Source organism: Phalacrocorax aristotelis, chromosome 5, assembly GCF_949628215.1.
Source record: "Phalacrocorax aristotelis chromosome 5, bGulAri2.1, whole genome shotgun sequence".
Classification (NCBI taxonomy): Eukaryota; Metazoa; Chordata; class Aves; order Suliformes; family Phalacrocoracidae; genus Phalacrocorax; species Phalacrocorax aristotelis.
In genome coordinates, this window is record NC_134280.1 from 41,963,558 (window position 1) to 41,980,074 (window position 16,517).

Below are 16,517 nucleotides of genomic sequence, written 5' to 3' on the forward strand. Positions count from 1 at the left end.
GAGCTTTTTCTGGGAAATGCTGCAGTAGTGAGCCCTGTTCAATGGACATGTTAGGTTGCTGTTCTCCCACACTGTGCTTTCTTTATTCCTTTTTCAAGCACAGTCCTAACACAGCAGACAGGATTTCTGAAGGTAGAAACAGACAAATGGGATGTTTAACATTGATAACTGGGGCCTGATTTTCACCTCAGAGATGGTTTGTTCCAGTAATCCAGCTAGATACCTACTATGCTTGGCCCAGAGGGGCCTGCTCACCATCTGATCTATTCTTGGTTTGACCAACATAGCATAGTCCTAATCAATGAGAAGGGAAGAAGGGAAAGAATCCCAAGGGGAAGAGGAAGAGACCCAGCCCAGCTACTTTTTCACTCCACTGTGATAGGGAAAGGTATCTTCTCCGGCAAGTTAATACAGAGCAGGTGGAAGAACCAATTTTCCCCACTTCCCCATTACCAACAAGTAAAGTGAATGAAGATCTGCTAGGAGAGAGGAACAAGAAACAGGCAGAGAAAAAAAGAATCAAGAGTCCTACTGGTGTCTGGCAGGGGACAGAGAGGCACTGAAGAGCCAGTGGCTGGCAGAGGAGAGGTGTTTGAGGAATATTCTGGGAAGAGAAAGGCTAAGGAAAAGCTTAGAAGTAAGGAGAATAAAAATGAACATGAAGCACAGAGCAGTGGCTCCCAAGCTACACCCCTTGCTCCACAGAATGATCTCTTTGGAGAAGCAAGCAGAGGAGGTGGAAAAGACATTTTCAGCCCTAGCTCTGTAGAATGCAAAGAAAAAGAGGCAAGTGGGGGAAAAAAGAAACGTGGCCTGGACTGACACGGGCAGAGCAAAGGGGTAGCAGAAACAGTCACAAGGAGCTGGAGAGGGAGGATCAGAAGAGGAGGGATGAAAGAGACGTAACTGGAAAAAAAACCTAAACCTGTAAGTTGCCAATTTGAAAAATAGGGACAGTTAGATCTAAAGACTGATACAAAATATCAAGTGTGTCCAAGGCAAAGACAAAAAAGCAGCCCCAAACATGTATGCCAGCAAGCAAGCTCAGGTTGGTGTATATTAAAAATAAATAAACCACCACACCCAAACTTGATTGTCAGGAAGTCAGACATGACTATGGAGAGGATGAAGGCGTGCAAGTTATGGCTGGGAATGTGGCTGTGAAAGCCTGTTATTCTTTCTCACAAGAGAAGAATTATTTAATTCTGAAATACAGTTGTTTCACTCTTCACTGGCAGTAGAAGTTTATATACTGGGGACCATAGCAGCAGAGTATCTGATAGAATATAAGGCTGCTTCAGGGCATTACAGCTTCAGGATGCCAACACGTTTATTTATCAAACTGTTGACAAGTTACTTAAGTACTGAATTTCAAGTGAATTCCACACCAAGGAGACTTGCATCATCTAGCACAGAAAATCCAGGCTTACACTGGAAATTGGTGTAATATCTACCACGCCCCTGAGAGCACTTCCCCTCCACTCATTTCTTCTTGCCCTCTGTCACCTGTACCTTGGACAAAACAGCTCAACTCCTTTTGCGTCAAATGTTATACATGCAATTGGGCTCAAACTCGGCTGCTGTGAGGTACCACTAAAGTTGAGAGCACAACTTCAGTGAAAGTAGGGTCTCGGGTGGTTAATAAAAACATCCAGAAGCATTTAAATAGAATGAGCTTACACCCTTCAATGTGGGGCGTAAGTCAAATTCCAGTAGAGTTAAGCGGAAACCATGGAGGGGGGAAAAGGACACAAGCAGCAGAAGCCAGTTATCCCATCAGCCTCTAGATCTCCATAGTGGACTAGGTGGTACAGGCTCCAGGTGACAGCAGTACACTGACTGCAGTCCCAGGGTTGGCAAGCATGTCAAGGGCACGTGAGGCAAGGCATATCTTTTTCTGTTAGTCAATTATTTCCCTCAAGAGCACCAGACCACCCTTTTGTTAGGTGGGCAGTGTGCTGCATGGTTTGGTAAACATCTAAGTAAACTCTTCCCAATGCAAAGTTAGCATTAAAGTTGGTCCATCCAAATCCTATACTTGGCTTGAATCTTGACTTAACACTGAAAAGGTTTGAAGATAATATTTCTGTGGGCAGAACAAGAACTTGCCTGAAACCTGAGTCTCATCCATTCCTTCCAGAGTCAATATGTTTCAGTTTTACTGAGGAAAATTTCAGCACAAGGGAGATTAGTCAGACTCCATCAAGCAGGTTGCTTTTATTATCCAGGTCAGAGTCAGGGGCTTTTAAGCCATGCTGCATTTTAGTCATGTGCAGATACAACAGAAAATCTAATTATTTATAGTAATTTACTTGAAACACACCCAGCTATTAGCATCACAAGCTAGCTATGTTTTGTCTGCTGTCAGGCATCCTTAGGATCTATATGAGATCGCTATTAAGAGTTACCATCCTAGGCTGAATAAGAGACATTTAACAGTGCATATAAGGGGGGTTGCTGGTTCTCCTTAGGCTCTACTTGTACAAAATAACTATATCAACATAGTACCATTCAGTAAGATATCGTACCAAATATAACATCGTTTGACTTGGACAAAGAGCATAGAACCATAAAAGCTGGTTCAGTATTTACTGAGATATTTATGTAATACTGGGAAACTGCATTACCCTCCACTAAAATCTCTTCAGATCATCCTTAGGGCATCTTACTGTCTCAGTAATCCTTTGGTGATTTGGAAAGGAAGTTTGCTCTCTTGTTTTGTATTCCCCATCACACAGCAGAGACTGGGTCTTTCCTGCAGATCTTTCTGGAAAGCATCTAATCTAGCAACCAATTTTGAAGATACTGGTTTAAAGCATGGCTATAAGTTAAAGGCTGCAGTCTGTGTAGCTGCAGGAGTCCTCAAAGTATTCAAGTCAAAATACAATTGCTCTGAGGGAGCAAATTCCAGAGCCAGAGCTCTGCCATCTTTCATATTACATACATGTGCTTCCCATCATTGGCTCAGCTCTCATAGCTGCTACAGAGAGGGTAACACTATGCCCAAAATATCGTTTCACCTTCATCCTCTTCTGGGAAATCACGTATAACGCATGGTTTTATTAATTACGTATTGCAAGGTTTGCAATTGCGGGAGGCCTGGGAACTAGTGGGAGTGAAGGTGGGAGCAGCCGATTGCAGCCTCTCCCACATACATGCCTGTATTTCATTCCTGCCCAAGTCTAATCTTTACATTCTTTGCCCAGGGGTGCTCTGCTATCCTATAAGGCCATTCCAGACAACTGATCCTCTATACAGGCCTGTGAAGGAATACATTTAGATCTCCAGTACTGCAAAAAAATACAAAAGAGTCCTAAGAATTAGCAAGTGAGTAAACCTGCCCTTCAAGTCTCAACCTTCAGATTGCACTTCCCACACCGCCTTACCTGTTATGCCACTTTGGTAGAAAGAAACTACTGATGTTTAGGAACTTTGCTTCTACCAAGAGCGGGGCTGCAGGTCCAACTCCAAATTCCCAAGAGGACTTCCCCATGCCTGTCCCTGGGTCTCCAGTCAGCTGCCTGCCACGTTGTGAGTAACTCTCTGCAGCACTGGTCCTGTCAACCAAAGAGAGGCTTAAAAAGCACATTATTAAGCCATCATGTAATCAAACAATTATTTTTATTTTTTAAAAAAAAAAAGCTCCATTTTGTGCTTATAATTGATTTAATTTTGGCACATCCCACTGAGTGGCACATGCATAAGTCAGTCATTTAGAGAGGCAATGCCAGAGTCCTGCAACAGGCATTCAATTCTTTATCGGTCTCCAAGATTGTCCATGTTTTCAGCCAATTTAAGGAAACTATAGATCAAACAGCAGAGGTGCACCAAACAAGTACAGAAATACAGAACAATTTTTCTTTCACAAAACTAGAAGGTGAGGGTTAATGAACTTGGCATCTGAAGGCATTACAATGTGTTTCTTGGACTGCAGAGATGACTGGGTTTTTCAATTAATACTGTTGATAAATGGATGCTCTTAATACCAGCCTGACACTGGCTTCTAATTGAGCTCTCCTTGTCTTTTCTCACACTTTTTAAAATTACAAAAGTAGAGATTCTGAATTATTTTTTTCTTGCTACTGAGCTATTTGGTTATTAGCATTGACCAGGAGTCTGTAAACACCTCTAACTTTATACAGATTCTCTGCAACATTCTTCAGTTATCAGTCTCAGTTTTTTCCTGGTTTTACACTCTGTGTACACCTGATTGTGATTTATTTAAATAAGGCTGCACAAGCCAATTTGGATGAACATTGGAAAATCAGGCACTGTGACTGCTTTCACATGCATGAAATTGCCTCAGATTTATCATTAAATAGTTAATTTAAACACTCATGCAAACCATATGAGAAGTGGATCTCTTGAAGTGGACAAGAACGTTAGCAGCAGTGAAACAGAGAGCGGCATGTTTTGTTCCTTTTTTTCAAACTTCAGAACACACTATGTGCCATTTATCAGCTTCTCAGTCCCCACTGAAGTTTTTCTTCCTCATCACAAGTGCTTTTAAAGGAAGTGCAGTCTTAGCTACAAGTAGTGCCATTAGCACAGCACTATGGTATTAGTCTTAAATGAAGAAGCAAGCCGCTCTCCCAGGCGATACTATGATGCCTGACAGGTGCTGATTACACATTGTCCTTTTCAAATGCTTAAAGTCAAATCTCAGGCAGGCAGCGGGTCAGAGTCATAGTGATCCATGAATGGGACAGCCATGATATAGTGGTTGAAGAGGACAGTATGCACATACAGATCATTTTAATCCAGGGAGGCAAAAAACAAGGCAAGTTGAAGTTATGCCAGACTGGACTGTCTGTCTTTCTATGTTGACACTACGGACATAAGGCAGACAGAGTTCTAGCTGCTGAAATGTATCTGATGCCACTTTCAATATCACCTCAGATTTACCCATCTTCACCACACTGTGAAAGAATGCAAGGAGTTGCAAACCAGAATCACATCATTTTACAGCACTTGCATCAGGTAGGCTAGGTTGTTTTGTGTCAGTGGTTAAAAGACTCCATATTACTCTTACATGCTGTGCTGTATTTATTCCAGTATTTAAATAAGGGTAGATCAAAGCACAAAGCTTCTCTGTTCATTTTCAGGCTCTTAGTCCCCAGTTTTCTGGACAGATACAGAGGGTGCATATACTGCATAGCAGGCACAGGGAGTTTGACATGCCCCAAGTGCACTGAATTTATTAGCATGCACACAACTATCCATCCAGCATACAAGCAATATGTTCAGGGAGAGCACAGTTATTTCAGAGAGATTTTAATATAATACCCTTCAAATACTTCAAGTACCTTTCGCAATCAGGTGGTGGCAGAAGAAATACAGCATAGGCAAAACCAATTTAGAACAAGGAGGAGGGCAAAGTCCTGAGGCAGCTGACAGAGCTTGGGTGCAAGTGGCACTTTTCCAGGTGGGTGACCTGTCGAGGGCACCATGTCTCAGCTCTCTCCAAAGCATTATCTTGAGGTCTGATTTAAAAGCAGCCATGCCCAGTTTCAGCCTGCTTTTCCTTCCATAGAGGTGCATTTTGTTTCACTAACACCTTGACTTTTAGGAGCAAAAGCAATTGCTTGAATTTCTCATAAACAAATCCAGTAAGACAAAATGCTCTCTATGCTCCATTTCACTCCAAATCCCAAAGAAACTTGTGATATTGGAGGGCAAGTTATTTCTTTTGGCTGGCCTTGCTACAAAAATCACATGCTTTATTTTCCTCTTTACAAAATTCATATTGTGTTAATAAAGCACTGTTGATTCCCTCTGGCTGACTCTGCAGGAAAGCTATTCTCGCAAAGCTTCTAGTCTGGGTTAAAGTAATCTTGGTTAAAACCGGCCATAATTGTTTCAGTCTCTTAACTTTAATACTAAGCACAGGTAATATTGAGCCAATTTGAATCAGGATTCATCATTCTGTGAAGCCAGGATAAGCTGACCAAAGGTAAGGAATTCAGTAAATGCAAGGGGAATTTGACCTGGTGTTTGAGCCAGCTTCTGTATTTTTGACCTCACTCTAAAGAGAATGGAAAGATACAAGAAAATCAAAACAGATGAGTTTAATGAGAGTTGTGTGCTTCAGAGTACTCCTTAATCCATCAGCCAAGTCCCCCAGACATGGTGCTGAGCCCTAAGGGGAGTTCTTCCTCTGCAGTAAGGATTGCTCAACCCACTCTCCTTACAGCTGGGTTGACAGGATCACATTCCTCAAAAGGCTGTAGACAGTCAACAGGAAGCTGACACTGGAAATAAGCTTAGGGACGGTCTGTGTGTCATCTGATGATGAACAAGGCCAAAATACAAGGACAGGCACTAAAAGAAGTGTAGACCTAGGAAGCAAAACATGGGTGCAGTGTTGGATGTATCTGTTCCGTAGCTTTCAGAGAAGCAAGAAGGCAGGATTTCTGGTTCTCCCAAACCTGTTTCTGGTAAGAAAGATTTTACCCCAACAAAAGTACATACAGTCAGTTTGATGAATTCCTCACTAACAAGGCAGTTGCCAGTAGGCCTGGCAAGGACAGCAGCAGTAGAAAAACCGTGGACTAGAGACTGCTGTGTGACACCATGACGTGCCCTGCTCCTTGCTCAGAAACTATTCCCTCTAAGGGCAGAGACGGGGGACATCCAGGTGTCCTTGGGTCCACCAGGAGGTGCTTTCACTGTTACTGCAGAGCGCCTTACACTAGGCTTACCAGCAGCTCTGCCCAAGACTGTTCTGCACTGCAGGAGTCAAGCCAAAAAAACCTAAATAGCCTTATAGGAATCTGCTTCCCAGTCCCTTTAACCTTACTTCCATTCCCGTGCCATGGTGGGTGAATTTAGCACTCATCTTGTCTAGGTTTGCCTAAGCTTTCAGTATGGGTTGGATGTTATTAGCTCTTGCAAAGGAGTTCAGTTACATAGGTCAGAATGTAATTTCTTCCCGTCGTGAATTAATTCAGGTTTGAGCTCTGAGAAAAATTTTAGCAGTATTTTTTGAGGGTAGGGATGGATATACAAAATCAGAGCACCTGAACATTTTGTGAGTGTTGATATTGCCAAATTTTTGAATTTTTGTTCGGATTTTTCCTTTTTTTTTTTCCAAGTTAATATTGGAACTGTAAAGTAAATCTTTTTTTTTTCCCCTTGGCATTATTCGTGTGCTCATTGCCCTTTATTTTCATTCAAAAGCTTAGCAGTAATTCACAGTGCTGCCTTCCCATGTGTCTGATTCATTTTGAGAAGAAAAACACGTATTTCCATTTTAAACAAAAAATAACTTTTAGCAGAATTTTTAAGTTACCAATAGGTCAAAAAAATCTTTTTCCCTCCTTTTCACCTATGGTTTACAGCAGGAAGCTGGGTAACCAGGAGTCCTGACAGAGAAAGCTCGTGCCCAAATCTGTGTGAGGGGTAACAGAGATTCCCTTTTTTCCAGTACACTAATTACCTATTGCTATCCTTAAAAGGCCAGGAGGATCCTTTAAAAGGTAAAATAACTTTACGACAAAGCAGAACAAACTATTTAACTGGAAGGACTCAAGAAGCTTAAGAACTGTACAGGTCAGCCAAAGGTCTACCTTTCCTGGCCAATAATACTACATGTAATAAAGCTATCAGAGATAATTACCACATTCCACATTTAGGTCTGTCCCTCCAAGAACTGTTCCCAACTATTACTTGGCTTTGAAGCTCACTTCTGCCATTTCAGATCTAAGGCAGGCAATGGATACCCAAAAGAGTATCTATTGTTTCTAATTATCCCTTATTACATTAACTATCATATCACCTTTCCCCACAAACCTTTCACAGTCATTCCTCCATGGAAATGTTTCTTCTTGCACATCCTTGGTCTCACAACACTTGATCTTAAATTTTTAAAGCTGAATATTTATCCAGAACAATAAGGTTTCCAATTCTCCAAACACTTCTCCTTACAAGTCACTCCACTGAATTACTTCCGTGCATAATGTTCACACATACAAGCAAATGCTTGAAGGATCAGGACCTTAGATAAAACATAAGTTGTAATATGTCTGTGCCCAAACCCATTAAAGATGACAGGGCAGCTGTGGAAATTAGTCTTGCTCTATAAGTAATTCTGTATTTGTATAGGTTATTTTTTCCTGGAAGTGATTTTCAAAGAGCTAAAGAAAGCACACACAAAAGGGAAGAAAATGCTGCAGCAAAGACACCTAAAATAGTTTGAGAGAACCCAAATCAGGCAGGATTACGGAAACAGACAAGAACTACAAAACAACGGGGGGTTATTTCTTTAAAGTGTTTCCCCCTCTTTGTTTTTATTGCTTTTCTGCACAGAACACTCTGCTGTCCCTCCGCCTAGAGCATACAGCCATCATTCATGCCTTTTCTTCTGCACACAGCCCACATCCTTTCTTACCCTGAAAAGAGTTAAACCCTCTTTTTCCTCCAAAGAACAATTTTTTATTTTTCCTGACAAGGCCTTTTATGCAATTAGCTAGAGAAGCCATGGCCAAAAAGAAAGAATAACACATGTGAAGTCATGCCAGAGAACAGAGTAGGTAGTAACTTGTTGAGTCTGTTACCAGACAAAATGTTTAAATCAATGGTGCATTCTCATAAATCAGCAGCCATATTTAGCCTTAACTATAACCATCCCTGAGCAATGTGGAGTAGAGAGAAAACACTTAAGAAAAAAATGGTGATGCTCCTGAAATGAGGAGGGGAGGAAGGAACAGACGAGACAAGCACAGTGTAGGGTCATCACACAGACAAGGAATATATTTTATAGGTCAGAATTGAGGTGCTGCAGCATTTGGTGCTGAGCAGCAACTTCAGAGACTGCCAATCACACTGACTCGTATCAAGTCTGGTGGTGATTTGGAGATGTTCAAGAACCATTCGAACCTAGTTAAGGTCTGGACATTTATCTAAGTTGTGTGTTAAAACAAAAATTGAGCCCAGAAGAGCCAGAACTCTATGCTACATGAACGGAGACAAAAGGGTTTGCATTGCATACCATAAAAGATCATTCTTTTTCAATTACACTTGACAGATCTAAGTTATTAGAAGAGGAATAAGTTTGGAAAAGGGGAGAGCAGTAACAGTGAACCAGAGAACAGAATGTAACTCAAGAAACAGTGGAAGAATCTTATTAGATCCTTTTCTTACTTTGCTAGGAGTGGAAGAACATCTCTTTTCACTCCTCCATCTTTGTTCACTCCCTTACTCTTCCGGTTGAGCTGGTTTGATTCAGATTTAGGGCCCCCATTCATTCCACTTAGATGGCTTTTCTGTAAAGCTGTTTACCAAACCCATGCTATGTTCCCACTGACAGGATTTCACTGCTTTCCAGAAAAGTAACAGATACCACAATTTCTAAAGGCCTGTTCTTCAGCAAAGTCCTCTGCAGCATAGAAGCATTTAGTAGTTCTGTTAAAGCAGTGGCTCTCACCCAAAGAAAAAGATATTTTGCCTACTGTGAACTCTGTTTGACGCTCATCAGTTCAATTTGCAGCAGCGCAAGCAAGGCTCCTAAACACAAGTTTCTGTTCCATGGCCTGTGAATATACAACAGGGAGCAGGTCACGCACAAAAACGATCCTCAGTTCCTCACCTGCAGATTGGGAAGCAGCAGGCTTCGGGGTCTTCAGTCTATGAGGGCTTCCCTAGGATACTGCTGAAGCTTCTCACAGGTGGATATTTCTTCCTAGCCCTACCCTTCTGGATCCCCTTATTTGATTTCTGTGCAGCCACTGAGTCCAGTCCTACCAAGCAGCCACACTTTTGACACATTTCATTTGTTAAATTTAGGCAAACAGTTTACTGGAACCACATCCTCCATATGTAACCTGATGGTTACGATAGAATTTGCTTCTGCTTTTGCTTGCAGTCCTTAACACATTGTCAACACTCCCACTGAAGCAATGGTGTTGAAAGTAAGAGTTGCTTCTTCCAGTTCTGGCATTTGCACATTTTTATGAGATGCTGGAAAAGCACAATTGGATTTTTTTCTCCCCCTGCAAATGTTGAGACAATAATAAGTAACAGATTCATTGAGTTTTGACTTGCCTGAAAACCAGGTGTTTCCGACATGTACCATGTCTCTCAAATATATTACACACTCCAATACTCTTCTTACCAAGAGCCTAAGCTTTTTACAGTCTCCTCTCCCCATCAACATGCAACAAGACTTTCAGACTTTCCTGACCACCAGTTTAGTTTTTGCTTAGTGCTGCATTTTCAGTGACATGCAGAGAAAGCATCAGGGCTTTTGAACTTTGTGGGTAATCTTCCAGCTAGATATAGTGACTGATCCGCGAAGAAAGTGTCAGAATACTATGAATATCGAAAATAAATGCTGGGCAGATTAGAGGAAATGCAGACCAAGTAGGTTTATTTTCCTGCTCAACCAAGAGAGCAATCTAACAAACACCAGTCTAAAATTCACACTCAGTGATCTCTGCTGGGCTAAAGCCTTACAGTTACTGTAGTTGCAACTCAACTTTTGGAGTCAGCAAACAATGCAGGTGCAGGTACAATGCTCTTCTCCCTGGTTCAGTTTTCAGCCTAGTAGCTGACTGTGGGAACCTCTACAGCTCCACCTTCTGTAAGTCTTCGTTTACAGCATGCTTGTGCCATTAATGCCACATAGGTGGAACCAAGGATTTCCACTGTAAAGCTCTCCTCTACACTTCCAGCAAAACAAAGCAGCATGCTAGGCTGGAGTCTAGAGCAAGTTCTTACATCATGTAGATTAATTTTCTTCCAGTATTATTGCCTTAGAACTGGTTATAATAACGAATACTTCATTGTTTCTAGGAAGTTTCAAAAGGGGAGAGCAGTTAAAAATTATTTGAACCATTATTATTGTAAAGCAAGCCCAAAATCATTCTACATGTTTGGAAGATCCTCCTAATTCAAGAGCTGTTCACTGTTCAATGTGGGACATGCCTGGTGGGACCCTCTTGAGCTACAGATGACGTGTAGCTTATCTGATGGAACGAAGATATAGGAATATCCTTGGCTGTTTGTGGAGAGCATACTGGCTGCTCATTTTATCCTGGTGTTTTGTTATTATCAACCACTATAAAAACAGGCTTGTACAAAATAGTTTAGGTCCAGCTGAAACCAAATTAGCATCTTATGACAAATGCATGAGACAACCCATTGTGATGGTTCTGAGAAGAATGCTGCTAAAAAGTGAAGGGGGAGTGAAAATTGAGATTTATTGCATTTAAAATGGACTTTTGACCAGGAAGATCAATGACTGCATTTTTCTGTGCAGATTTACAGGCCAAATGAATCCCTGGTTTAACCTCTGAACTCAGAGGGTTTCATAAAGAGAGGAATTTGTCTATGCGGGTCATGCATGTGCATGCTATCCAGGCATTACAAGATTGAAGTTGTAGTCATTTAAACCTTGAAGAGAAAGACGAAAACCTGCCAGAGGTCGGATAGGGGAATAAGACTTAAGAATACTGCTCCCTGACCATCAGACAGTGATTAATATGCTTAACAACAGTACACAGGAAAGGATGAAGTCCAGAAAGAAAAAGCAGATGTCCCTGAAGAATTAGCACAACAAACGTGTGGTAGCTGCGTTCTCTCAGGTCACTGATGACCATGGGAAATCACATTCTACATTGCCCTCAACAGATGACCCAGTCCCTGGACTGCTGGCTGGTTAGTAAGTGGCTGACACTTCTTCCACTTGGGTGGAAAGCTTGGCATTACCTTCCCTTCACCTCAAGTTATTTTTCAACATAAGCACTTACTGTAGCTGCCACAAAAAGATGAGGTGAGCCACATCATCCCAAACATCTGCACCAGCTGTGAGAAGAATCACACAAAATACAAATTAAACAAACTGGAACCCACTTCCAAATCTGATCATTTGTCAGAATTTCTACAGCACTCAGAAATACACTCATCATACATATCTGAAGGGTAAATATTTCTATCTCCAAGAGCTGTAAATGATTTAGAAGTGAAAAACTAATACAAATACCAAACATAACACTAATAAATATTGAAAGCTGGCACTGATACCGCATTCAGCTGGCAGTGGACTCCAAACTGACTCTCACCTGCAGTGCATATTGCCTTTCTTTCCTCCCAGCTGACATTAGTAAAGTAGCAACATCATTAATATCAGATTGAGAAATCTGTTGCTGTAAGCCAGACCTGTAGCAGCATTTAACAAGACTGCACTTAACATAAATTCGAGCTATTTTCTGGCTATTTGTAAAAAATGAAGCGTGGTCTAACATTGAATAAGCTAGATGATGCAGGTTTTTGAGGTAAAATCCAATTCTTCATAGAGTAAAAGAAATATATCTATACATGCACACACTAACAATGACATCCCTTTGTTCATACAGACTGATTTCTGGGAACCCAGTGACCAAAGTTTTGCATCTGTTTGCGTATAGAACTAGTAATTGTTGAACATGCAAGTCAGAGCTTACAATCACAGACAAATGTTTGCTTATTCTTTTGTAATTTGTATTACATCAGTACTAGCTAGGGATGCAAACCATACACATGGTACTACAGAAACATAACTGATGCTCTGTTCTAAGGTTCTCGATTTAAAATTCAGTCTGCTGCTTAACAGTAGACTAGGAAAGTCCCTTAAGGTACCAGTTGTCTTTAAAAAAATGAAAGCCATTTTTATGAATCACATTGACCTTTCTGAGCTATTTTCTTCTCAAGGGAAATTTTATTTCATTTAGAGGAAACGTTACCATTCTATTGGAAGTAGCACAAGGATTTTTCTGAAGTGTCAGAATTTTCTTTGGAACACAAAATCTTCCTGATACTACCAGAAGGTCTTACTGATGTAATCCAAAATGCTACAAAAGTGAAAGAAGTGAAACATTCTTATCAGTATAAATGGCCTTTAGATTGTCATTATTATTTATATCTTCTAATCTCTTTCTAAAAGGTCTGGAAGTACCCTATGTAACCCATGCCATCCACAAAACCTTACCCCAAAGCCCCTCATTGCCCCCTCCCCAGCTTTCATCACCTCCTAATTGGGCAACTACATGGAAAATTTTTTAAGGGCGAGATCCTTACACTAAAATACAATCTGGAATTTGTAGAACAAAAACTGATTTAAATAAAATAAATATTTTTAAAAAGCTAGATATTGAAAGTAGAGACCAGATCTATAAATATTAAGCTAAGTTTCTCAGCTGTGAAGAGACATGCAGTCCTAAGAAATTCTCTAAGAACTTTCAGTGTTTGGTGGGCCACAGGACAAGAGACATGGGTTAGTAACTGTTTTAATGAATTTACTGGACAAGAAGCCACTGTCATAGGAGGGACTACAGCATTCTGGTTTTGAATAGGAGGTGAAGGAGGGTACGCTTGCCTACCATCTAATATCTTTGTCAACGAGATGAAAAATTACAGATTTTAATTCCTTTTCCATCTTTTGTTTCTCACACAGGCATATCATAGGCAAGTTTCCCGACTATCCCACTGAAGAGGCAGGAGGTTCAACAGCTATTCTTTCTCAAAAAACTCCAGAGCAGGTACTGTCACTCCTCTAATGCAAAAGGTTAATGGGATCATGGAATCACCACAAAACACATCTGTTTACTTAAGTAATTTTTCATAATAATGGCCTCTAGCACTCTAGAAACCTTATTGTTAAAGAGCTTTTTGCTGCAAGTGAAAGGATTGTTTTCTTCCAAGGTAAACCACAAAAATCACATACCAAAATTTATTCCCTTTCAGGATGTGCAGCCACTTAGTCATGGCGGAAGGTGCTCAGGCAGGCAAGTTACACATAGATAAATGTCTGAGGGAGCTAAGAGGAAAGAGCTCAGATACAAAAAGTTGCTTTCCTGCTGCAAAATCCATGTAGGTAGACTGGTGCTAGCTATTAGTAGAAACATATTAAACAGAGCCTTTGTTTAAAATAGGCATCTAAAGCTACCCCAGGGGCTGAAATTGGTTCCAGCATGTTTGCATTCGGTACCAGCACAGTCTAGCAATTATTAGTTTAGTTTAAGCAGAGAAGAGTTTCTTATGCAGGCAGGCCTAAGCTTTGATTTGCCGCCAAGGATCCATTAAGTGAGCTTGAACAAGGGGCACATTCAAGTGAAGGAAGTAACTTAGTTTATTCTTAGGTATTCTTGTAGTGAACTCAGATGTTTTCCCTGGTAAAATCCCTCTTCTGACTTCTGTGGCTAATAATGTCTTCCTCTGATCACCTGGTGTTACACAAAGTCATTAAGGCCAGTTGAAGCAGTGAAGGCAGTCTTTGGCACTCTGAGCCAGTTCCACCCTCCACAACGATCTTAGTAGGATGATGAGTCTGTCGAGGGAAATTACAAACAGGAAGCCCCACACACAGGGGCAGGATTTGGCCCGAGTGAACCAGGCACGGTGGCTACTAGCAGGCTAAAAAAACTAAACTGTCAAAAACTGACCTCTGTGGTCATTAAAGCTCCCCAGTTCAGACAGGCTGTTGTGTTCATTAACTGCCTTCAATTCATGCTCTAACATGGGTATGGTAAAACAATATTTTGGATTCAGTTCTTCCTGGAATTAGAGGGAAAAGCATGGGGCATGCTAGCAGCATCCATGTGGTTTGAGGGGATATGAATAGAGACTAGCCCAGCATAAAGCACAATACTCTAACCATTACTTTGTTTACAAAAATATGCAAGAGAACAGCTACAAACAGCTCTCTGTGCCTCACTAAAACTGAGCTCAGAGTATGCTCCTGGTTTTAGCCAAGTTCAGAGTACACTAAGGTCAACGCTTGTAGCCTCTCTGCCTAAGCCACTCTGTTGTTCAGTCCCAGACAGAGTGAAGGAGACCCCTCAGTTAAGTTTTCAGCTTCTAAAGTAAAAACACATGCTAGAGTCAAGAAGGCTTTGTTGGCTGCCCTGAGCAGCGAGGGAGCCACCCAGCAAGGCTTATTGCTGGAGAAGGTTTCAGGGGACCTTAGGCTAATTAGACCTGCTACCAACAAGAATAAACACAATTCCAAAAGAAAACGTTACAAGAAATTATACTGAGAAAAAACTAGATATGGTAGTAGATTCTGGAAGAAAATATATTCTTCCTGTCCTACTCCCAGTTTGAATTCACACCTTCAGCTAAATTGCTCTCTTTCCTGGACATCTGCTTTCTCTTTGCATAAAAAAAAAAGAATAAAGACAGACAAAAGTCTAGAGAGACTGTTTTATTGCCTGTTTTCCCCTGCATAAAAGAAAAATACCTGAAAGAAAAAAAAGCAACTGTTTTCCCAGAATATTTCACTAGGAATTATCTGATTTTCAAAGATTTTTGGGGCCTGTTTTTTCTCCCTTTCTAGCCAGCACAAGCAAGAGCAGAGTGTCTATCACATAACCTTAACAGATATCCAGAATACAGTTAGCAAAATAAAGTTCAATACATTTGTGATTTCAACTGAATGTCAGACAAGTGAAACATTTTTGTTCAACTGAGTCAGCCACTTATTAAAAATCCCCAAGGCAACTGGGTTTTGTTCCACACTGGTCTACTGGGCAACATAGTAAGTGAAATCCTGGCCCCATTGAAGTTAATGGGATTTTTGTCCTTGACTTCAGGGGAGACAAGATTTCACCTCTTTTATATATTAGCTTCTGTGAATGGGTTGGTTACTCCTGAGTTACACTCCGTGAAAAATCTGGACTGAACTGTATTTAAAAAGCAAGCATTTTATAAGACTTAGGTAAAGACACTTTGGGGAAAATAAAATACAAATTAATCACTTCATGAACCATTGCTGCATTATTATATATTCTATATTTCTTTATCCTTTGACAACTCTGACCTTACTTGACTTTGTAATGTAACTGGCCTTCTGCACAAACTGCTTGCATGACATTTGTCGTGGTTCAGCCTCAGTCAGCAACTAAACACCACGCAGCTGCTCGCTCACTCCCCCACCCCTGTGGGACAGGGGAGAGGATTGGAAGAGCAAAATCAACTTGTTGGTTGAGATAAGAACAATTTAATAATTAGAATAAAATAATAATGATAATAATATTGATCAAGACAATAACAACAATAACAAAAATACAACAAAAAGGAAAAAGGGAAAAAACCCAGAAACATGAACGACAACTGCCCACCACCCGCCGACCGACGCTGCCCGTCCCTGAGCCACGACCGCCCCCCTCCCTCCCCCAGCCAGCTCCTCCCAGTTAATATACTGGGCATGACGTTACAGGATATGGAATAACCCAGTTTGAATCCGCTCTCTTAGCTGTGCCCCCTCCCCTCACAGCTTCTTGTGCATCCACCAGAGCATGGGAAGCTAGAAAAGTCCTTGACTAGTAAGAGCATTACCCAGCAACAACTAAAACGTCGGTGTGTTATCAACATTGTTTTCATACTAAGTCCAAATCACAGCACTATGCCAGGTACAGTGAAGAAAATTAACTCTATCCTAGCTAAAACCATGACACATTTTACAAATACCTTTCAAAAAATATGCGCCAAAGAGATCCCCATGCAAATTACTTGGTGGTTTAGTCAGAAGAATATGTACGGTC

At 41.0% G+C, this 16,517-nt stretch overlaps 1 protein-coding gene across 2 annotated transcripts in view; it reads left to right on the forward strand.

Moving 5' to 3' along the window:
- DRC11 (dynein regulatory complex subunit 11) overlaps positions 1-16,517 on the forward strand; it is a 110,539-nt gene that overhangs the window by 39,235 nt on the left and 54,787 nt on the right. For both annotated transcript variants that reach the window (XM_075094132.1, XM_075094131.1), the window contains exon 7: positions 13,430-13,514. In XM_075094132.1, coding sequence (XP_074950233.1) covers positions 13,430-13,514 — 85 coding nt within the window. The remainder of the gene's footprint in view (positions 1-13,429; positions 13,515-16,517) is intronic.